A 17,109-nucleotide genomic window follows, 5' to 3' on the forward strand; every position below is an offset into this window, starting at 1 on the left:
CCGTTGCTATTCACAATATACATAAATGACCTTGTGGGTGACATCGGAAGTTCACTGGGGCTGTTTGTGGATGATGCTGTGGTATATCGAGAGGTTGTAACAATGGAAAATTGTACTGAAATGCAGGAGGATCTGCAGCGAATTGACGCATGGTGCAGGGAATGGCAATTGAATATCAATGTAGACAAGTGTAATGTGCTGTGAATACATAGAAAGATAGATCCCTTATCATTTAACTACAAAATAGCAGGTCAGCAACTGGAAGCAGTTAATTCCATAAATTATCTGGGAGTACGCATTAGGAATGATTTAAAATGGAATGATCATATAAAGTTGATCGTTGGTAAAGCAGATGCCAGACTGAGATTCATTGGAAGAATCCTAAGGAAATGCAATCCAAAAACAAAGGAAGTAGGTTACAGTACGCTTGTTCGCCCACTGCTTGAATACTGGTGAGCAGTGTGGGATCCGTACCAGATAGGGTTGATAGAAGAGATAGAGAAGATCCAACGGAGAGCAGCACACTTCATTACAGGATCATTTAGTAATCGCGAAAGCGTTATGGAGATGATAAACTCCAGTGGAAGACGCTGCAGGAGAGACGCTCAGTAGCTCGGTACGGGCTTTTGTTGAAGTTTCGAGAACATACCTTCAGCAAAGAGTCAAGCAGTATATTGCTCCCTCCTACGTATATCTCGCGAAGAGACCATGAGGATAAAATCAGAGCGATTAGAGCCCACACAGAAGCATACTGACAATTCTTCTTTCCACGAACAATATGAGACTGGAATAGAAGGGAGAACCGATAGAGGTACTCAAGGAACCCTCCGCCACACACCTTCAGGTGGCTTGCGGAGTATGGATGAAAGATGTAGATGTAGAAGGTGACAGAGATTCCGTGAGTTGTAATACAGCTAGGAGAAGCTGGATGTTCTTTCTGCAATATTGCAGAAAGACTTGGCAGGAATGTAGCCACTTTGCATGTCTGTTGGTAGTGGTGCTCACAAGAATGTAAGGTCGCATGAAGACCGGGTTCTAGACGGTCACGTCACCCTCCAAGCAGGAACATGTTTCACACATGATACTGCATCTGCAGCTGCAATTTGAGCAGCAGTTGGCACCACAGTGACACAACGAACTGTTACGTATCGTTTACTTCAAGGACAGCTTCACACGAGATGCCCTGTAGCATGCATTCCACTGACCTCAATCACTGTCATTTTTCACTTCAGTTCCGTTAAGCAAGAGGTCATTGGAGGACATGGTGGAGGTCTGGTTCTGCCTTGGTGCCAGTGATGGCCATGTGTTGGTTAGGAGGAGGTCAGTTGAGGTTCTGCAGCCAACCTGCCTGCGTGCTAGACATACTGGACCTACACCTTAAGTTAGGGTCTGGGGTGCAATTTTGTATGACAGCAGGAGCACTCTCATTGTTATATTATGCATCCTGACTGCAAATTTGTTTATCAGTCTGGTGATTTGACCTGTTGTGCTGCCATTCATGAACAGCATTGCAGGGGGTGTTTTCTGAAAGGATAACACTCAACTACATACCTTGTCATTACACAACATGTTCTACAGAGTGTCAAAATGTTGCCTTGGCCTGCTTAATGACCAGGTCTGTCTCCAATTGAGCACACATAGGACATGATCGGATGAGAACTCCAGCAGCATCCACAAACAGCATTAACCATCATTTACAGCATCATCCACAAACAGCATTAACCATCCCTGCATTGACCAAACAAGTGCAACAGGCGTGTAACTCCACCCCACAAAGTGACATCCAGCACCTGTACAACACAATGCATGCATGTTTGCATGCAACATTCTGGCTGTTATACTGGTTACCAGCACTTCACATTTGCAATGGCTTATCTCACACTTACATGAACCTGTGATCTTTCAATGTTAATATAAGTCTCTTAGTATCGTAGTCATTTTACCAGAACAGTTTTTCTCTGTGACTGTTTCTCTAGAAAGCAAAACAGGCGTACACTATTATTGCATATAATACTGAGGTAAATATTTAGAAATCACTCCTTTTCTCCTCTTCATATCTTTCAGGCAACTATTGCAATATTACCATATTGTCAACATGCATGTGTGAGCATTTTGACTGTTACCTCTTACACCAATCACAAAGTAACTACTGGTGTTACTTTTCATTTCTTATTGATGTAACTAACTGTGTGCGTGTCATGTTGATAAATATAAAACAAAACTAGGTCCCAGCTCTCTGGCAGAAACGTGGCATCTTTTTGACAATATTCAGGCTTTCATTTCAACAGAGTCATATAATAATATAGAATAAAATTTTTAATATGATGTTTTTGGTATTGCACTTTATTGAGTAAAAATAAAAATTATTTATTAACAAATGCATCATGAAAGCATTTTTAGTTCATACAATACCGCAAGCAACTTTGGTGTACAGAAAATATCATAATCTGCAGTCTTCAGTATTAGATTCATAGTTACAGACTAGATGTTCATTACTTAAAGCTACAGGACACTCATTATTCCAAAACTTGTGCAGAAATGTCTGTGTTGCATCTTCTGATACTATGCTCCATGTGTATTGCATACCTGTACACTGATTTTGAGACAGTATGGATTCTCACTGGAGTTTTTTCCATGTTGGAGGACGATCACAAACTTTCACCATTCATGACACAAATTGGCACTTTTGGTACAACCTAAAATAAAAGAGTATTTATCAAGACTGTTTCCAAACTGCTTACATTTATATGCAGTACACTGACACTAATAAATATTGTTCAAAATATTAGATATTTCATTGAGTTTGATCCTCCTAGTTGTGTCTCTAACAGAAATATGACTTTCAAATAATAAACTTTCTTCCAGACAATGTAACTGCCATATAAGAAACAATATTATATTATTAATACTGTGGAGAGGCCAGAAAAATGTCGTTCCAGAAGAGGGGCAGCAGCCTCTTTAGTAGTTGCAGGGGAAACAGTCTGCATGATTGACTGATCTGTTACAATAATGTCAGACAATATGGCCTTGCTGTGCTGGTACTGTGAATAGCTGAAAGCAAGGGGGAAACTATAGCCATTACTTCTCCCAAGGACATGCAACTCTACCATATAGTTAAATGATGATGGGATCCTCTTGGGTAAAATATTCCGGAGGCAAAACAATTTCCCATTTGGATCTCCAGGTGGGGACTACTCAGGAGAATGTCATCATTAGGAAAAACAAAACTGGCATTCTATGGATTGGAGCATGCAGTGTTAGATCCCTCAACTGGGTAGGTAGACTATAAAATTTTAAAAAAAGGAAATGCTTAGGTTGAAGTTAGATGGGATGGGGATTAGTGAAGTTTGGTAGCAGGATAAAGAGAACTTCTGGTCAGGAAAGTACACTGTCATCAATAAAAAATCAAATAGGGATAATGCAGGTGTAGGTCTAATAATGAATAAGAAAATATGAGGGTTGCCCAGAAATTAGTGCACCACATTTTTTTCTTCAACAATCCTTTATTGAAGATAACAAGAATTACACACATGAAAGAATGGTGTTTCATCTACATACCCTATTTTTCCACGTAATCTCCATCCCATCTTATGACCTTCCTCAAGCGCGAAATAAGGGCGTGTATGCCCTGTCAGTACCAATCCGGATCCTGGTGGTGGAGCCAATGCTTCACTGTGTGAATCACCTCCTCATCAGCAAAATGTCTTCACAAATGGCATTCTTTAATGGCCCAAACTAGTGGAAGTCCAAGGGGGCTAGGCTAGGTGTGTCAGGTGTGACAGACACTGCTGCAAATAATGGAGCTCCACCAAATCACCTTCTGACGACCTCACCCTCCATGCCCAGCAACTAACTGTACTTCTGTTGACAGCATATGCTCCATAGACTGTGCACAAGCATTTGTGAATATTCACCACAGTTTCTTTCTCTGCAGTGAGAAATTCAATGATGGCATGTTGCTGTAACATGCATCTCCTACAGATGCCATTTTGAAACTGTCCTGCAGCTACACTATCTGTCAGAAGTGACAGAATCTTGACGCGCTCTCTCTCTCAGGAGACTTCAAATAATATATTTGGAATATTCTGCATTTGTAGCATTGTTTTTGGCTGAGAAAAAAAAATTGGTGCTTTACTTTCTGGGCGACCCTCATAGAATGTGGGTAAGCTACTATGCGCAGCACAGTGAACACATTATACACAGGATAGGCATAAAGCCAACACCCACAACAATAGTACGAGTTTATATGCGAACTAGCTCTGCCGATAATGAGGAGGGTGAAACAATGTATGATCAGACAGAAGAAATTATTCAGACACTTATGGGAGAGAAAAATTTAATTGCGATGGGTGACTGGAATTGAGCAGTAAGAAGAGGAAGAGAAGGGAAAATAGTAGGAAAATATGGACCGGGGGAAAGGAACAAAAAAGTAATCTGTGTGGTAAAATTTTGCTCAGAGCATATTTTAATCATCACCAATACTTGGCTCAAGAATCAACAATCATGGAAGACACCTGAGATAATGGGAAGTTTCAGATGATTACATAACAGCAAGACAGAGATTTTTGGAACCAGATTTTAAACTGTAAGACATTTGCGGAGCAGCTGTGGACTCTGACCATAACTTATCGGTCATGAACTGTGGATAAAACAGAAGAATCGATTGCAAGAACGATGGAAATGAACACGGTAGAAAACAAATTGATAGCTTGAGAGATGAAATAGTGAAGGCAGCAGAGGATCTAATAGGTAAAAAGACCAGGCCTGCAGAAATCCTTGGACATCACAGGAGATACTAAATTTAACTCATGAAAGAAGAAAATATAAAAATTCAACAAATGAAGTGCCAAAAGAGAATACAAATGTCTAAAACACGCAATTCACAAAAGTGCAAAATGGCTAAGCAGAATGATAGAGGAAAAACATAAATCTATAGAAGCATATATAACTAGGGGGAAGACCGGTACCACCTACAGAAAAATTAAAGAGGCCTTTGGAGAAAAGAAAACTAGCTGTATGGCTGTCAAGAGATCAGATAGCAATCCAGTACCAAGCAAAGAAAAGAAAGGTAGAAGGAGTATATAGAGTGTCTGTCCACGAGAGATGAAGTTGAGGGCAATGTTATAGATATCAAAGAAGACGTGGACGAAGATGAGATGGAAGATATGACACTGTCAGAAGAATTTGACAGAGCACAAAAAGACCTAAGGAGTTGACAACATTCTGTCATAACTACTGATAGCATTGGGAGAACCAGCCATTACAAAGCTCTTCCATCTGGTTTGCAAGATGTATGAGACAGGCAAAACACCCTCAGACTTCAAATAATAAATCTAATTCCACAGAAAGCAGGTGCAGACAGGTGTGAATATTACTAAACTATCAGTTTAATAAGTCATGGTTGTAAAATACTAACATGAATTATTTACATAAGAATGAAAAAAAACTGGTAGAAGCTGACCTCGGAGAAGATAGGTTTGGGTTTTGGAAAACATTGGAACATGTGAGGCAATATTGACCCAACAACCTATCTTAGGTCTTGTAAATAGGTTGAGGAAATGGAAACCCATGTTTACAGCTTGTGTAAATTCAGAGAAGGCTTTTGACAATGTTGACTGGAACACACTCTTTGACATTCTGAAGGTGACAGGAGTAAACTAAAGGGAGTGAAGGATTATATGGAACTTATACAGATATCTCAGTTATAATAGACCAAGGGCATGAAAGGGAAGCAGTGGTTGAGAAAGGAGTGAGACATTGAGAAAGGAGTGAGACAGGGTTGTAGCATATCCACAATGTTACTCAATGACACTTTTATTTTAGCAATTGTTGGGGCGGGAGCTGCAGTCACTGAATGTGCTGCACTCTAGGTGACTGTTATTCTATGGATACTTACCTCTCCTGTGCACAGAAAATAATGGTGTTTCTTCAAACCACAGTAAATACTCACTTGCAGAAAAAACAACTGTTTAAAATTTACCACTGCATATATCTTCAAAGGAAAAGGAACCAATAATGAAACGTTCTCTGAATGTGCACCACACCTTTTCACTGCTAATACAAAGGTATTTCCACAATTAATCAAGCTATATGTATACACATTTCAATTACTTGAAAAGTGTATCTCATCTGCCTGCATGACATTTGTTTGATTGGATGATTGATTTGGGGGAGGGGACAAACAGCAAAGTCATCAGTCCCATGCATGACATTTATGTCCATCCATATTATTTTCCATTTGTTGTGTGTTGGCCTGATGCAGCTAAGTTTATTGCAGGTCACTCTAAACAGTATGTATTGTCAAAGTTTTTCATCATCGTTATCACTGAGAAACATGGCACCACACCCTCTCAGCTACTGTTCAAAAACAGTATGAACAATAATGGAAATTCATAAACTGTGAGTTACCTTATTACGTTATGGTATGGGAAGATTTCAACTTACTAACTATAGGCTGGAAAACTCTATAATGATTATGGCAAGCAATAACAACAGGGATTTGTGTGATATTGTTATGAATCCTTATCTAAAATTTACCTTGAACAATTAGTAAGGGAAGTGACTTATAAGGGGAAATGTCTTAAATCTAGTTACAAATTGGTCATAACATTTTAATTTAGTTAACATAAAGCAGAGAATCAAAGCTGATATAGCAGTTATAGCATCACCAGCATGAGTGTTATTAGATATGTTAAGAAAGGCAGATAGATATTTCTCATTAATAAATGTGACAAGAAACAGATTTCAGATTATCTGAGCAGACAACATGAAACATTAATCATTCTGCTGTTAGCTGCCCTAAATGGTTGGTATTCCACAATTTTCACTCTTATAAACGACATAAATTGATGTTACAGTATTCATCTGTGGCATGCTAGTGTAGAATATGTGACAAATTCAGCTAAGTAAAAAGACCCAAACATTGCACATGTTTATTTAAATATGTAAACTAACTTTCAGTTTTTCCATGGTGTGAGACCACGTCATGTGTCAGGTAAAACTGATGTAGAATTCTAGAAATATTTTATTGTTTGTATTAAGGCTTGTGTGTATCATAATATATTGTGTATCTTCAAACATCTGTGAGAGCTGCAAAAGATCTGTACTACAATGTCAATTGCAAACTACATTTTGGCAGCAGAACCCATCATTTAGACAACCACTGCCTCCTGATTTCAGTTGGTACACGTGTGCTAAATGATACATTTTTGAGAATTTTTGGAAGCTCTGAGTGCTGTGTGTAACATATTTCACAATAAATCAATGGTTTTGAGCTATAGTTGTGTACCTCTGCAAACTTTAGCAGCAATATATTTTTGGAAAATCATTTCCCCACGTGAATCTGTTAATGAAGATGATTTCAACAGAAGTTTGAGACAAAGTAATCTTCAACAATTCACTGAAATTTAACAAAAGCCACTTTCTTGGGTGTTGAAACTTCATATCTTAAAAAGGAACTTGGAGGCCTTGTAGGGTAATAAATCACGAAACTAAAAAATCCAAGATTAGTTTAAAGTTACTTGTTTATTGTTCAACAAAAACAATCAGTTTTTGAAAAAATAATTTAAATTTAATTGGATAAATAAAAAAAATCTACTCACCAAGTCGTGGCAGAACACACACATAAAAGAGAATTGTAATTAAGCAAGCTTTTAGAACCAGTGGCTCCTTCTTCAAGCAGAAGGATTGAAGGGGGAAGAAAGAGGGGTGAAGGAAAAGGACTGGAGAGGTCTAGGAAAAGGGGTGGATTTTGGGAAAGTCACCCAGAACCGCAGATCAGGGGAGACTTACCACACAAGATGAGAAGGAAAGACTGATTGTTGGGGACTGCATCAGATGATACTTGAAAACCTGAGAGCTTAAAGGTGGAACACAGGGTAATATGCAAGACAGAGATTACTGCTTACACATCATGCACGAGTTAATAAGAGCAAAAAGATAAGTACATTGTATGTAACAGATGTGGGAGGGGGTGGTGAAAATAGATAGGTAAGACAATGAAAGATTTAGAAAACTAAAGTGGAGTGAAGAGAAGAGTAGTTACTGTGAAGAAATGCTGGGATGGAAGAAGTTAACATATACTAAGGCCAGATGGTTCGCGAGAACCAAGGACATGTTGTAGTGCTAGTTCCCACTTGCAGAGTTCTGAGAAACTGGTGTCTGGGGAAAGAGTACAGATGGCATGTGTGGTGAAACAGACTCCGAGGTCATGGTTATCATGTTGTAGAGCATGCTCTGCAACAGGATATTGCATGCTCCCAATATACACCCTCTGCCTATGCCCATTCATCCTAATTGATAATCTGGTGGTTGTCATGCAGATATAAAAGGCCAAACGGTGTTTACATACCAGCTGGTACAAGACATGTCATTTCACAGGTGGCTCTCCCTTTGATAGTATATCTTTTGCCAGTTACAGGGCTGCTATAGGTGGTGGTAGGAGGGTGCATATGGCAAGTCTTGCAGTGAGGATGGTCACCGGGCTAGGAGCCATAGGGTAGGGAGATGGGTGCAGACGGAGCACAGGACCCGACAACAATATTGCAGAGATTGGGAGGGCAACAAAAAGCTGTTCTAGATGTGATGCGTACAATTTCAGACAGAATGAATCTAATTTCATGGTATGTTTTTAGGAAGTCATGGCCCTGTTGAAGTAACTGATTACACATTAAAGACCAGGATAATACTGAGTCACCAGTGGTGTGCTTCAAAGCTGTTTTTACAGTGATCAGCAATACGAGGATTGGATGGGATGGCTTGGGAAATCTGCTTTTGAACTTGGCTGGTGGGGTAATTATGTGCAGTGAAGGCTGAGGTGAAATTCTTGGTGTATTGCTCTAAAGAGTTTGCATCTGAACAAATACGTTTGTCTCAAATGCCAAAGCTGTATGGGAGGGAACATTTGACATGTCAAGGCAAACGTATTTGTTCAGATGCAGACTCTTTACAGCAATACACCACCAGTCTCACCTCAGCCTTCACTGCACGTAATTACTTCACCAGCCTAGTTCAAAAGCAGATTTCCCGGGCCATCAAATCCAATCCTGGTACTGCTGATCCCTCCAAAAAAACAGCTTCAGAACACAACACTGGTGACTCAGTATTGTCCTGGACTGGAATGCATAAATCAGCTACTTCGACAGGTCAATGACTTTCTAAAATCATGCCCTGAAATGAGATGCATTCTGTCTGAAATTTTTCCCACCACATCTAGAACAGGTTTTCGTCACCCCCCTCCCCTCCCCTCCCCTCCCTGCTCCTCCCCTCCCCTCCCCTCCCCTCCCTGCTCCTCCCCTCCCCTCCCCTCCCCTCCCTGCTCCTCCCCTCCCCTCCCCTCCCTCACCCCCCAATCTCCACAATATTCTTGTCAGACCCTATGCTCCTTCTGCACCCATCTCCCTACCCAATGGCTCTTACCCCTGTGACCATCCCTGCTGCAAGACTTGCCCTATGCACCCTCCTACCACCAACTATAGCAGCCTTGTAACTGGCAAACATATACTATCAAAGGGAGAGCCACCTGTGAAACAACACGTCATGTACCAGCTGTCATGTAAACACTGTTCGACCTTTTACATCACCTTGACGACCACCAAATTATCAATTAGGATGAATGGACAAAGGCAGAGGGTGTATACTGGCAACATGCAACATGCACGCTCTACAACATGACTATCACGACCTCGGTGTCTGTTTCACCAAACATGCCATCTGGATTCTTCCTCAGACACTAATTTCTCAGAACTCCGCAGGTGGGAACTAGCACTACAACATGTCCTTGGTTCTCACCACCCACCTGGCCTTAATTTATGTTAATTTCTTCCACCTCAGCATCTCTTCACAGTAACTACGCTCTGTGTGCTCTCAGGTTTTCAAATCTCATCCGATGCAGTCCTCAATAATCAGTCTATCCTTCTCGTCCCGTGTGGTAAGTCTCCCCCAACCTGCGGTTCTGGGTGACTTTCCCAAAGTCTACCCCTTTTCCTAGACCTCTCCAGTCCTTTTCACTCATCCCTCTTCCTTCCCCTTCAACCCTTCTGCCTGAAGAAGGAGCCACTGACTCTGAAAGCTTGCCTAATTACAACATTCTTTTATGTGTGTGTTCTGCCACTGCTTGGTGAGTAGATGTTTTATCTAGCCAATTAAATTACTGTTTGTTGTTCAGATAAACATTGCACCACCCACATGCAGCCCCACTGTGAATGCTGCTCTCAGGCACTGGGTGAACTACTTGGTGTTTGCAAGTAATTGGAAATTGTCCAGACTGCTATCAAGCATTTGAAAGCCGGTGTGAATGGATGGTTGGGTAGACTTCTGTCAAAGGAGCGTGAACTACTACCCTCTCCCAAGGGTACTGTTCCTTCTCCAGGAAATACAAGATGTCAACAACTAGACTTTGAGTGGTGAGTCAATGGTTGGTCCAGAGGTAGGCCAGGACTGGGAAGAACTTCAAAGTTCTACACTTATCACTTTTACCAACAGGTTTAAGGTGCTGTCTCCCACTGGAATGATAACTGTTGGGGCAGTAGGACTAAAAAAAAACATTGTTCATTGTTCATTGGTAGCATAGTAGGATAATGCAGTCAATCTACACAGGAAACTGCTTAAAAACACTTCCACATTCCATTTCAAGTGTATGGGGCCCATAACAATTAGTACTGACATGTATATTGAATGTAAACAAGTAAAAGTAGTATGAATGGTCACAGGTTTGTTTGACTCACAGGAATGCTGAAAACCTTAAACTGGCACACACTTGAATATAGATGCCATCTGTTACTGGTAGTGGTGCATACACATCTTGCTACCAGCCACAAGCACTAGTCATTTTTTTAATAGAATTATTCTTAGTCTCGCAGCCCAACCGAGATGATGCAGCTGTGCCAAATGAGGACACCACATGGGCTTGTCAACAGAGGTTATTAGTCGAGGCCACTGCAGGACAGCAGTTTTGCACACTACATCTCTCCACAGACTTATAGAGGCATGACACCACTGGCCACTCATGTACATCCCCGGCAGCACAGCCAACTCCTGCCCAGGGGGCAGGAGGTTTCTTCCCATGCACACCAGCCACTGCCAGACAGGGGGCCTAGTGTGGTGGGCACCCCTGCTGTGATGTCAGCAGATGGTACTTGGGGCCACAGAAGCCATAGCAGCATAAAATTTGCACAATGATGGTGCAGGGTCCATGCAACCAGCTTATGTAACAAGGTCACTGGCACGATATAGTGCCGCACCGGCAACAAGGGTTGTGCGGGCAGACAGCCAAGCAGAATTTGGCAGCCAGCTGGACACTGACCCTATGCATCAAGCAGTTCAGATGTGTCAATAAAAGAACTTGTTACATTTGCAGCTGCCGTCCTCTGCCATCTGGGCTCGACCTCAGCTCCACCACCCATTTGCAGCATCCTGGCTTCTAGCCACCGCACCCTGCACCACGAGCACTGTACCTTTATCAGTCCCACAATCAGCAATTATTTTGTCAACACATCAGTGAAAAGATCTGTGCTCAGCTGTGAAAATAAACGTGTATGAACTTCCTTGTGTAGTCAGTCAGTGATAGGTGTAAATATGGATAAGGGAGACATGATTGTTGAACCTGTTAGAGCGCTATCGATGAGTTATCCTGCCACTGTCAAAAGTCCATTATATTCGGTAACTAACTTGGCCAACTAGTGTTATTATCTGGAGAGAAAGTGGACTGATTAGATGAGTATTACTAATGAAATTATTTTTATAAACTGCTGATACTATGAAAAAGTGTGAGAACTGGTCATCAGTTGCGTGCAACTTAATCTGAATAAATAAGGAAGAGTATCAAAATTAAATCAATGGTGTTACATCCGTCCCTGAACTGTGAGAACACCAACTAATACAATTTCAGGATCTGAGACTAAATTATTCATGCACCACTGAGGACTTGCAGCGACACTGCCAGATTGGTACCTTAGTAAGGTGGACTTTATTATTATTATTATCATTATTATTATTACTATTACTACTACTACTACTACTACTACTACTACTACTACTATTTTTATATGCAAACTATCTATGAACTGAAGTGACATGTAAAGGAAACGGGTCAATGCTGGCACATCAAGAGTCCCAGAATCACTCCTCATCAATACGTATTTGTCAGAAGTACAAACAATGGCTTTACTGCGTTCAGGTGTGTCTTTATTGTTTCTAGATTGTTTTTGTTGTGAAAAACTGTAGACAATCATTTCATTTCACACTGACTTTATAATCTGCAGAATATACCAGCCACAAACAAGAAATGCATGATAATATTCTTCAAATTACATAGACGTACATGACTGCTGCATTTGTCTCCCTGTCTGGAGTGCGGAGATTCCTGTGCCTACATGGGGCAGCCTGTGTGCACAAATCAGAAGCCCGTGTGACTCTGCGAAGTTGCATTCACCCCCTCACTTCTCCGTTCAATGGCTACATGCACCTATAGTGCGCGTCATTTATGTTGGCGGCCGTGTTTAGGTTCGTTCTGCGCATCTGACGTCACAAAACACAGTCAGCCAATGAACAGAGAACGATGTTGCCAGATCTCGACTGCAGTGCAGAGCACGGATGAGTGTTTTCAGTTTTAGAAACGTTCAGTCATAAATAAAGTAAAAGAACAAAATCAATGTCTTGATAGCAGACTTTCTTTTATAGAAAGTTTGCAAAAAGCATTCTTTATACCAATTGCTTCATATTCTATTAATTAATTAAACCTAACAAGTAATAAGACTCCTAATTCAGGCGATAGCAAGGAAAAGTGTTTGTATCAATCTCACTAACTGCTTTTTCGCAATAAGGAACAGCGGTAAGTGTTTATTTCCTATTTTACTTCGACGAAGCGTCAGTAATTCATAGTCATACCAACAGTGTTTGTCAGTATTTTGCATGATGTGTTAGACTCCTCATGTAGTTACATTGTAAGATGAGCTGCGTTAGCGTAATGGTTAAGGTGTTGGGCTACTAAGCAGAAGGTTATAACGGTTAAGGTGTTGGGCTACTAAGCAAAAGGTTATGAGTTCAAACCTTGTGCAGTGCTTAATATTTTCTTTATTTAAAAACAATATCGCAGTGTCTTACTTCACGAATTTTATTCGTTTGAATGCAATTTTTTGAAATTTCTAGTGCTTTGTCTCTTCATTAACCCTTTCGCTGCTGCAGACACGTGCTCCCCGCATTCCACGCTGTGCGTGATTTTGTCATCACTGGACTGCTAGTCTGTGCAGACACATGGTGTTCCCACTGCTTTGACACACTTATCATTCGATTTCACAAAAACCATTTGGCCCAAAAATTAGATTTTTACACATCTTCTTGACTGATATCTTCCCCCCATAAATGACTTAATTTTGTTTCGATGTTCAACACAGTTATTGTGCAGCATTAAATGTAGTAAACCATTGCACGAAATTTTGAAGAGTTTGCAGAGGTAAAAGTCCATAGAGTATACTTTCCGTATGGTCGATTTTAGTTGCCACAATGTTGAGATTGAAATGTGGACAAGATACCTAAATTTCATATAAAATTTACTGTATAACAATATCTCATTTAATTTAAGTACCACATAGGTGTCATATGTAATATTGAGAAATATTCCATCTTTCGCGACTGTAACAAAAGTTTTATTTACACTGGGCAAGTTTGGCTTTATTTTAAAGCACTTCAATCAACGAAAGGTATGGCACATACACAATGGTACTCATGTTCTCTTTCTTGTTTTTGTTCCACAGTTGCAGTTTTACCAATTGTATTGAAATATATTCCTCTTCCGCAACTGTAATAAGCGACTTATTTAGACCAGACGCATTTCTCTCTTTTGAAGCATCTTCAGAGGACAGTATTTTGTCTCCTCCATTGCCAAGTCACCTTTCATAGTTTTGTGCTGCGGTAACACAATATTCAACGTTTGTGTCGGCTGATCAGTGTTTTAGCAAATAAATGCTGTTTGTGTGTGCCACACACAAAAATTATATTTGACATAGCTCAGAACACTTCACTGATAGATGGAGTCCTAATGTTTTTGTAAGTCCACAGTTTTGTTTAATGTATTTTGTCTACTTCCTTTTGATCGCTTGAAGTGCTTTTAAATAAAGCCAAATGTGCCCAGTGTAAATAAAACTTTTGTTACAGTCGCGAAAGATGGAATATTTCTCAATATTACATACGACACCTATGTGGTACTTAAATTAAATGATATATTGTTATACAGTAAATTTTACATGAAATTTAGGTATCTTGTCCACATTTCATTCTCAACGTTGTGGCAACTAAAATCGACCATACGGAAAGTATACTCTATGGACTTTTACCTCTGCAAACTCTTCAAAAATTTTGTGCAATGGTTTACTATATTTAATGCTGCATAATAACTGCGTTGAACATCAAAACAAAATTAATTCATTTATGGGGGGAAGGTATCAGTCAAGAAGATGTGTAAAAATCTAATTTTTGGGCCAAATAGTTTTTGTGAAATTGAATGATAAGTGTGTCAAAGCAGTCAGAACACCATGTGTCTGCACAGGCGAGCAGTGCAGTGACAAACGCGCACAGCGCAGAATGCAGGGAGCACGTCTTTGTATCAGCGAAAGGGTTAATGCGGCCGTGGTAGATTTACTTCATGAACTGCGCGCTCCCCCCTAAATGTAAGCTTGCGAACTATTCTATACTATGGCACTGCTTCTCTTGGTGCGTGCGTCGTGTGCAACTGGCAACGCAGCAATCTCCCGCATCTGGGCAGGCATGCGCGAGCCGCCAAGATAAAAGAATTGAACTATAGTGCACACATAAAGTTACACAGATGTAAACACACCATTACAAGCAGGTTAGTTTACATGCATCTAGCAGTAGTTTTGTCAGAGAAAGTTGTTGTTGCGTCAAAAGAAAACTTCACCTGATAAGACAATAAATTATGAGACAGAATTTCTTCCCAGTGCCTATTTTCTGGGGGCAAAACTGTTAGTACGGCCATAACATACAAAATTATACAAAAATACCCTAGCTTTCAAAACTATCTGCTGCTACTGCTGCTGGTGTTTGTGTGTGTGTGTTTGTGTGTGTGTGTGTGTGTGTATGTGTGTGTGTGTGTGTGTTTTGTATGTTCCACATCTTCTCCTAAACCAGTGGACCAATTTCAACCAAACATGATATACATATCCATTACTGTCAAGCAACAATTGCTGAGGGGTAAGAACCACCTACCCACCACAGTTCAGGACATATGACTTCATTAACACTGAGATGCATGAAAAACTGCTACATTGTGCATGACATTTACATTTTTTACTCCTTTGCTACTAACTCTATTCGCAACACATTTTGCAGACACTATCCACAAAAGCTGCTGAATGTAACTATAAAATTATATCATTGTATGATATACAGATCAGGAGAAACTTTTGCATCATGCATGACATTTAAATAAACTTATTCTTAAGTACTAAAACACTCCTAGTCAAGTCAACTTAAGGTAATCCCTTACACCTGCTTGTGCTTTTAGCATGTTTGAACTGTGAAGCACAAACGGCATTAGATGAAAACTATAGCTGCCTACAGAGATATGGAGAGGCATTGCCATAGTGATGTTCACAAAACTGCACATCTCACACCAAGTATACTGCTCAAATACATACAAGGTTTCATTTCTAATAGAAAATTGGCAAAATTAATATCCACGCAATGCTGGGTTTGTCAGCTAGTAAGTCTATAAAAATCAGCAGCAGGGTGCAGTGCTGTTTATGAAAGAAGACAGTATATTGAACATTTCAGAAACAGAAGTCAGTGTTTCCAGTAAATGTTCAGTATTTATGAGAAATAACATGTTCTTACATAGTACTTGAAAGTCAGTAATAAAAGTTAGTGTGATCTTATAATCTTTTAAATGAACAGATGCATCACCCATGGGGCAAGTGAACAGCAGATCTATTTCCTAATTCTTGTCAGTAAACTTTTACTTGTGTTTTCTCTTTGTATCAAACTGATGTTAGACACATGATTTATCTATGGATAAACAATAAACTAAACAATTGTGGCTTCATACTTCTACAAACATTATTCACTGTATAGGAATCATAGCCAGAGTTAGTAAATTGTATGTCCTGTTTTCCTCATTATATTTTCCACACACAGTCAAACATCAGTTCAGTGTCAGTTATTATTAATAAATTTTATGGACAGAAAACTAGAACTTACAGTGTTGACATAAAATTTACACTTCATATTGCAGGTAAGTGTGGCTTGGTGGTAAAGTGTAATCTTTGGATTGGTGACTGATTTACTTTTTCTATTCCAGATAAACTTTGAGTAAAACACACTGGATATTCTCATTCAGAATACAGGAATAAATAAATATGTACAGTATTATTTACATATTTTAGAATCACAGTGAATAAGTATTGTCACACGTACCTCAGAAAATACAGCAATGCATAAATATTCAGTAGCAACACAATATTTAGTCCAGTTTTTAGCTAAATGCTTGTATTCCAGTTATAGCTCTCCCAAGAATGAGAGCATGGATATCGTGAGTACCTATAACAGATTGATCAAGTGCAGTTGTCCATTATTTGCATTCAGGAAACAAAGAGGAAAAAGACAGAAAAAGTATATGACCTTACCTTCATATGTATTGACTGATTCCAGATTCAGAACATGTCTAATAATATGATATTCATCAGAAATGCCATTCCCACCCAACATGTCACGGGCAGTGTGTGCAATGTCCAAAGCTTTTCCACAGGAATTACGTTTCAGTATTGATATCATTTCTGGAGTACACCTTAAAAGAATATGTACAAAATGAAACTTTACTTATATGGAGAAAATGAAGATGGTTTAATATGTAAGTGAGAAAGTGAGGAATTTGTGTAAAATCTTGAGAACAGCTATTTTTATTATATTATTATGAAACACACAATAACAAATGGCTTTTCATGTAAGACAACTTTTGTTGGTGAAACTGAAGCATATAATTAGGAGACCACTCTTGCATCACAACATCCAGTTTCATACTACACCTAGTCACCTAATAGATAGCTGCCTCATCTTGACATACAAGACAGCTGCACATTATCAGAACATGGAGCCTCCATG

At 39.7% G+C, this 17,109-nt stretch overlaps 1 protein-coding gene across 1 annotated transcript in view; it reads right to left on the reverse strand.

The window, feature by feature from the left end:
* Positions 1-2,633: 2,633 nt before the first annotated feature.
* LOC124722274 (glutaryl-CoA dehydrogenase, mitochondrial-like) overlaps positions 2,634-17,109 on the reverse strand; it is a 40,440-nt gene continuing 25,964 nt past the window's right edge. Inside the window, exons 4-6 of the mRNA XM_047247460.1 lie at positions 16,635-16,795; positions 16,426-16,548; positions 2,634-2,696 (exon numbers count right to left, since the gene is read on the reverse strand). Coding sequence (XP_047103416.1) covers positions 16,484-16,548; positions 16,635-16,795 — 226 coding nt within the window. The 3' untranslated portion in view covers positions 2,634-2,696; positions 16,426-16,483. The remainder of the gene's footprint in view (positions 2,697-16,425; positions 16,549-16,634; positions 16,796-17,109) is intronic.

This window comes from Schistocerca piceifrons, chromosome X (assembly GCF_021461385.2).
Source record: "Schistocerca piceifrons isolate TAMUIC-IGC-003096 chromosome X, iqSchPice1.1, whole genome shotgun sequence".
NCBI classification, from domain to species: domain Eukaryota; kingdom Metazoa; phylum Arthropoda; class Insecta; order Orthoptera; family Acrididae; genus Schistocerca; species Schistocerca piceifrons.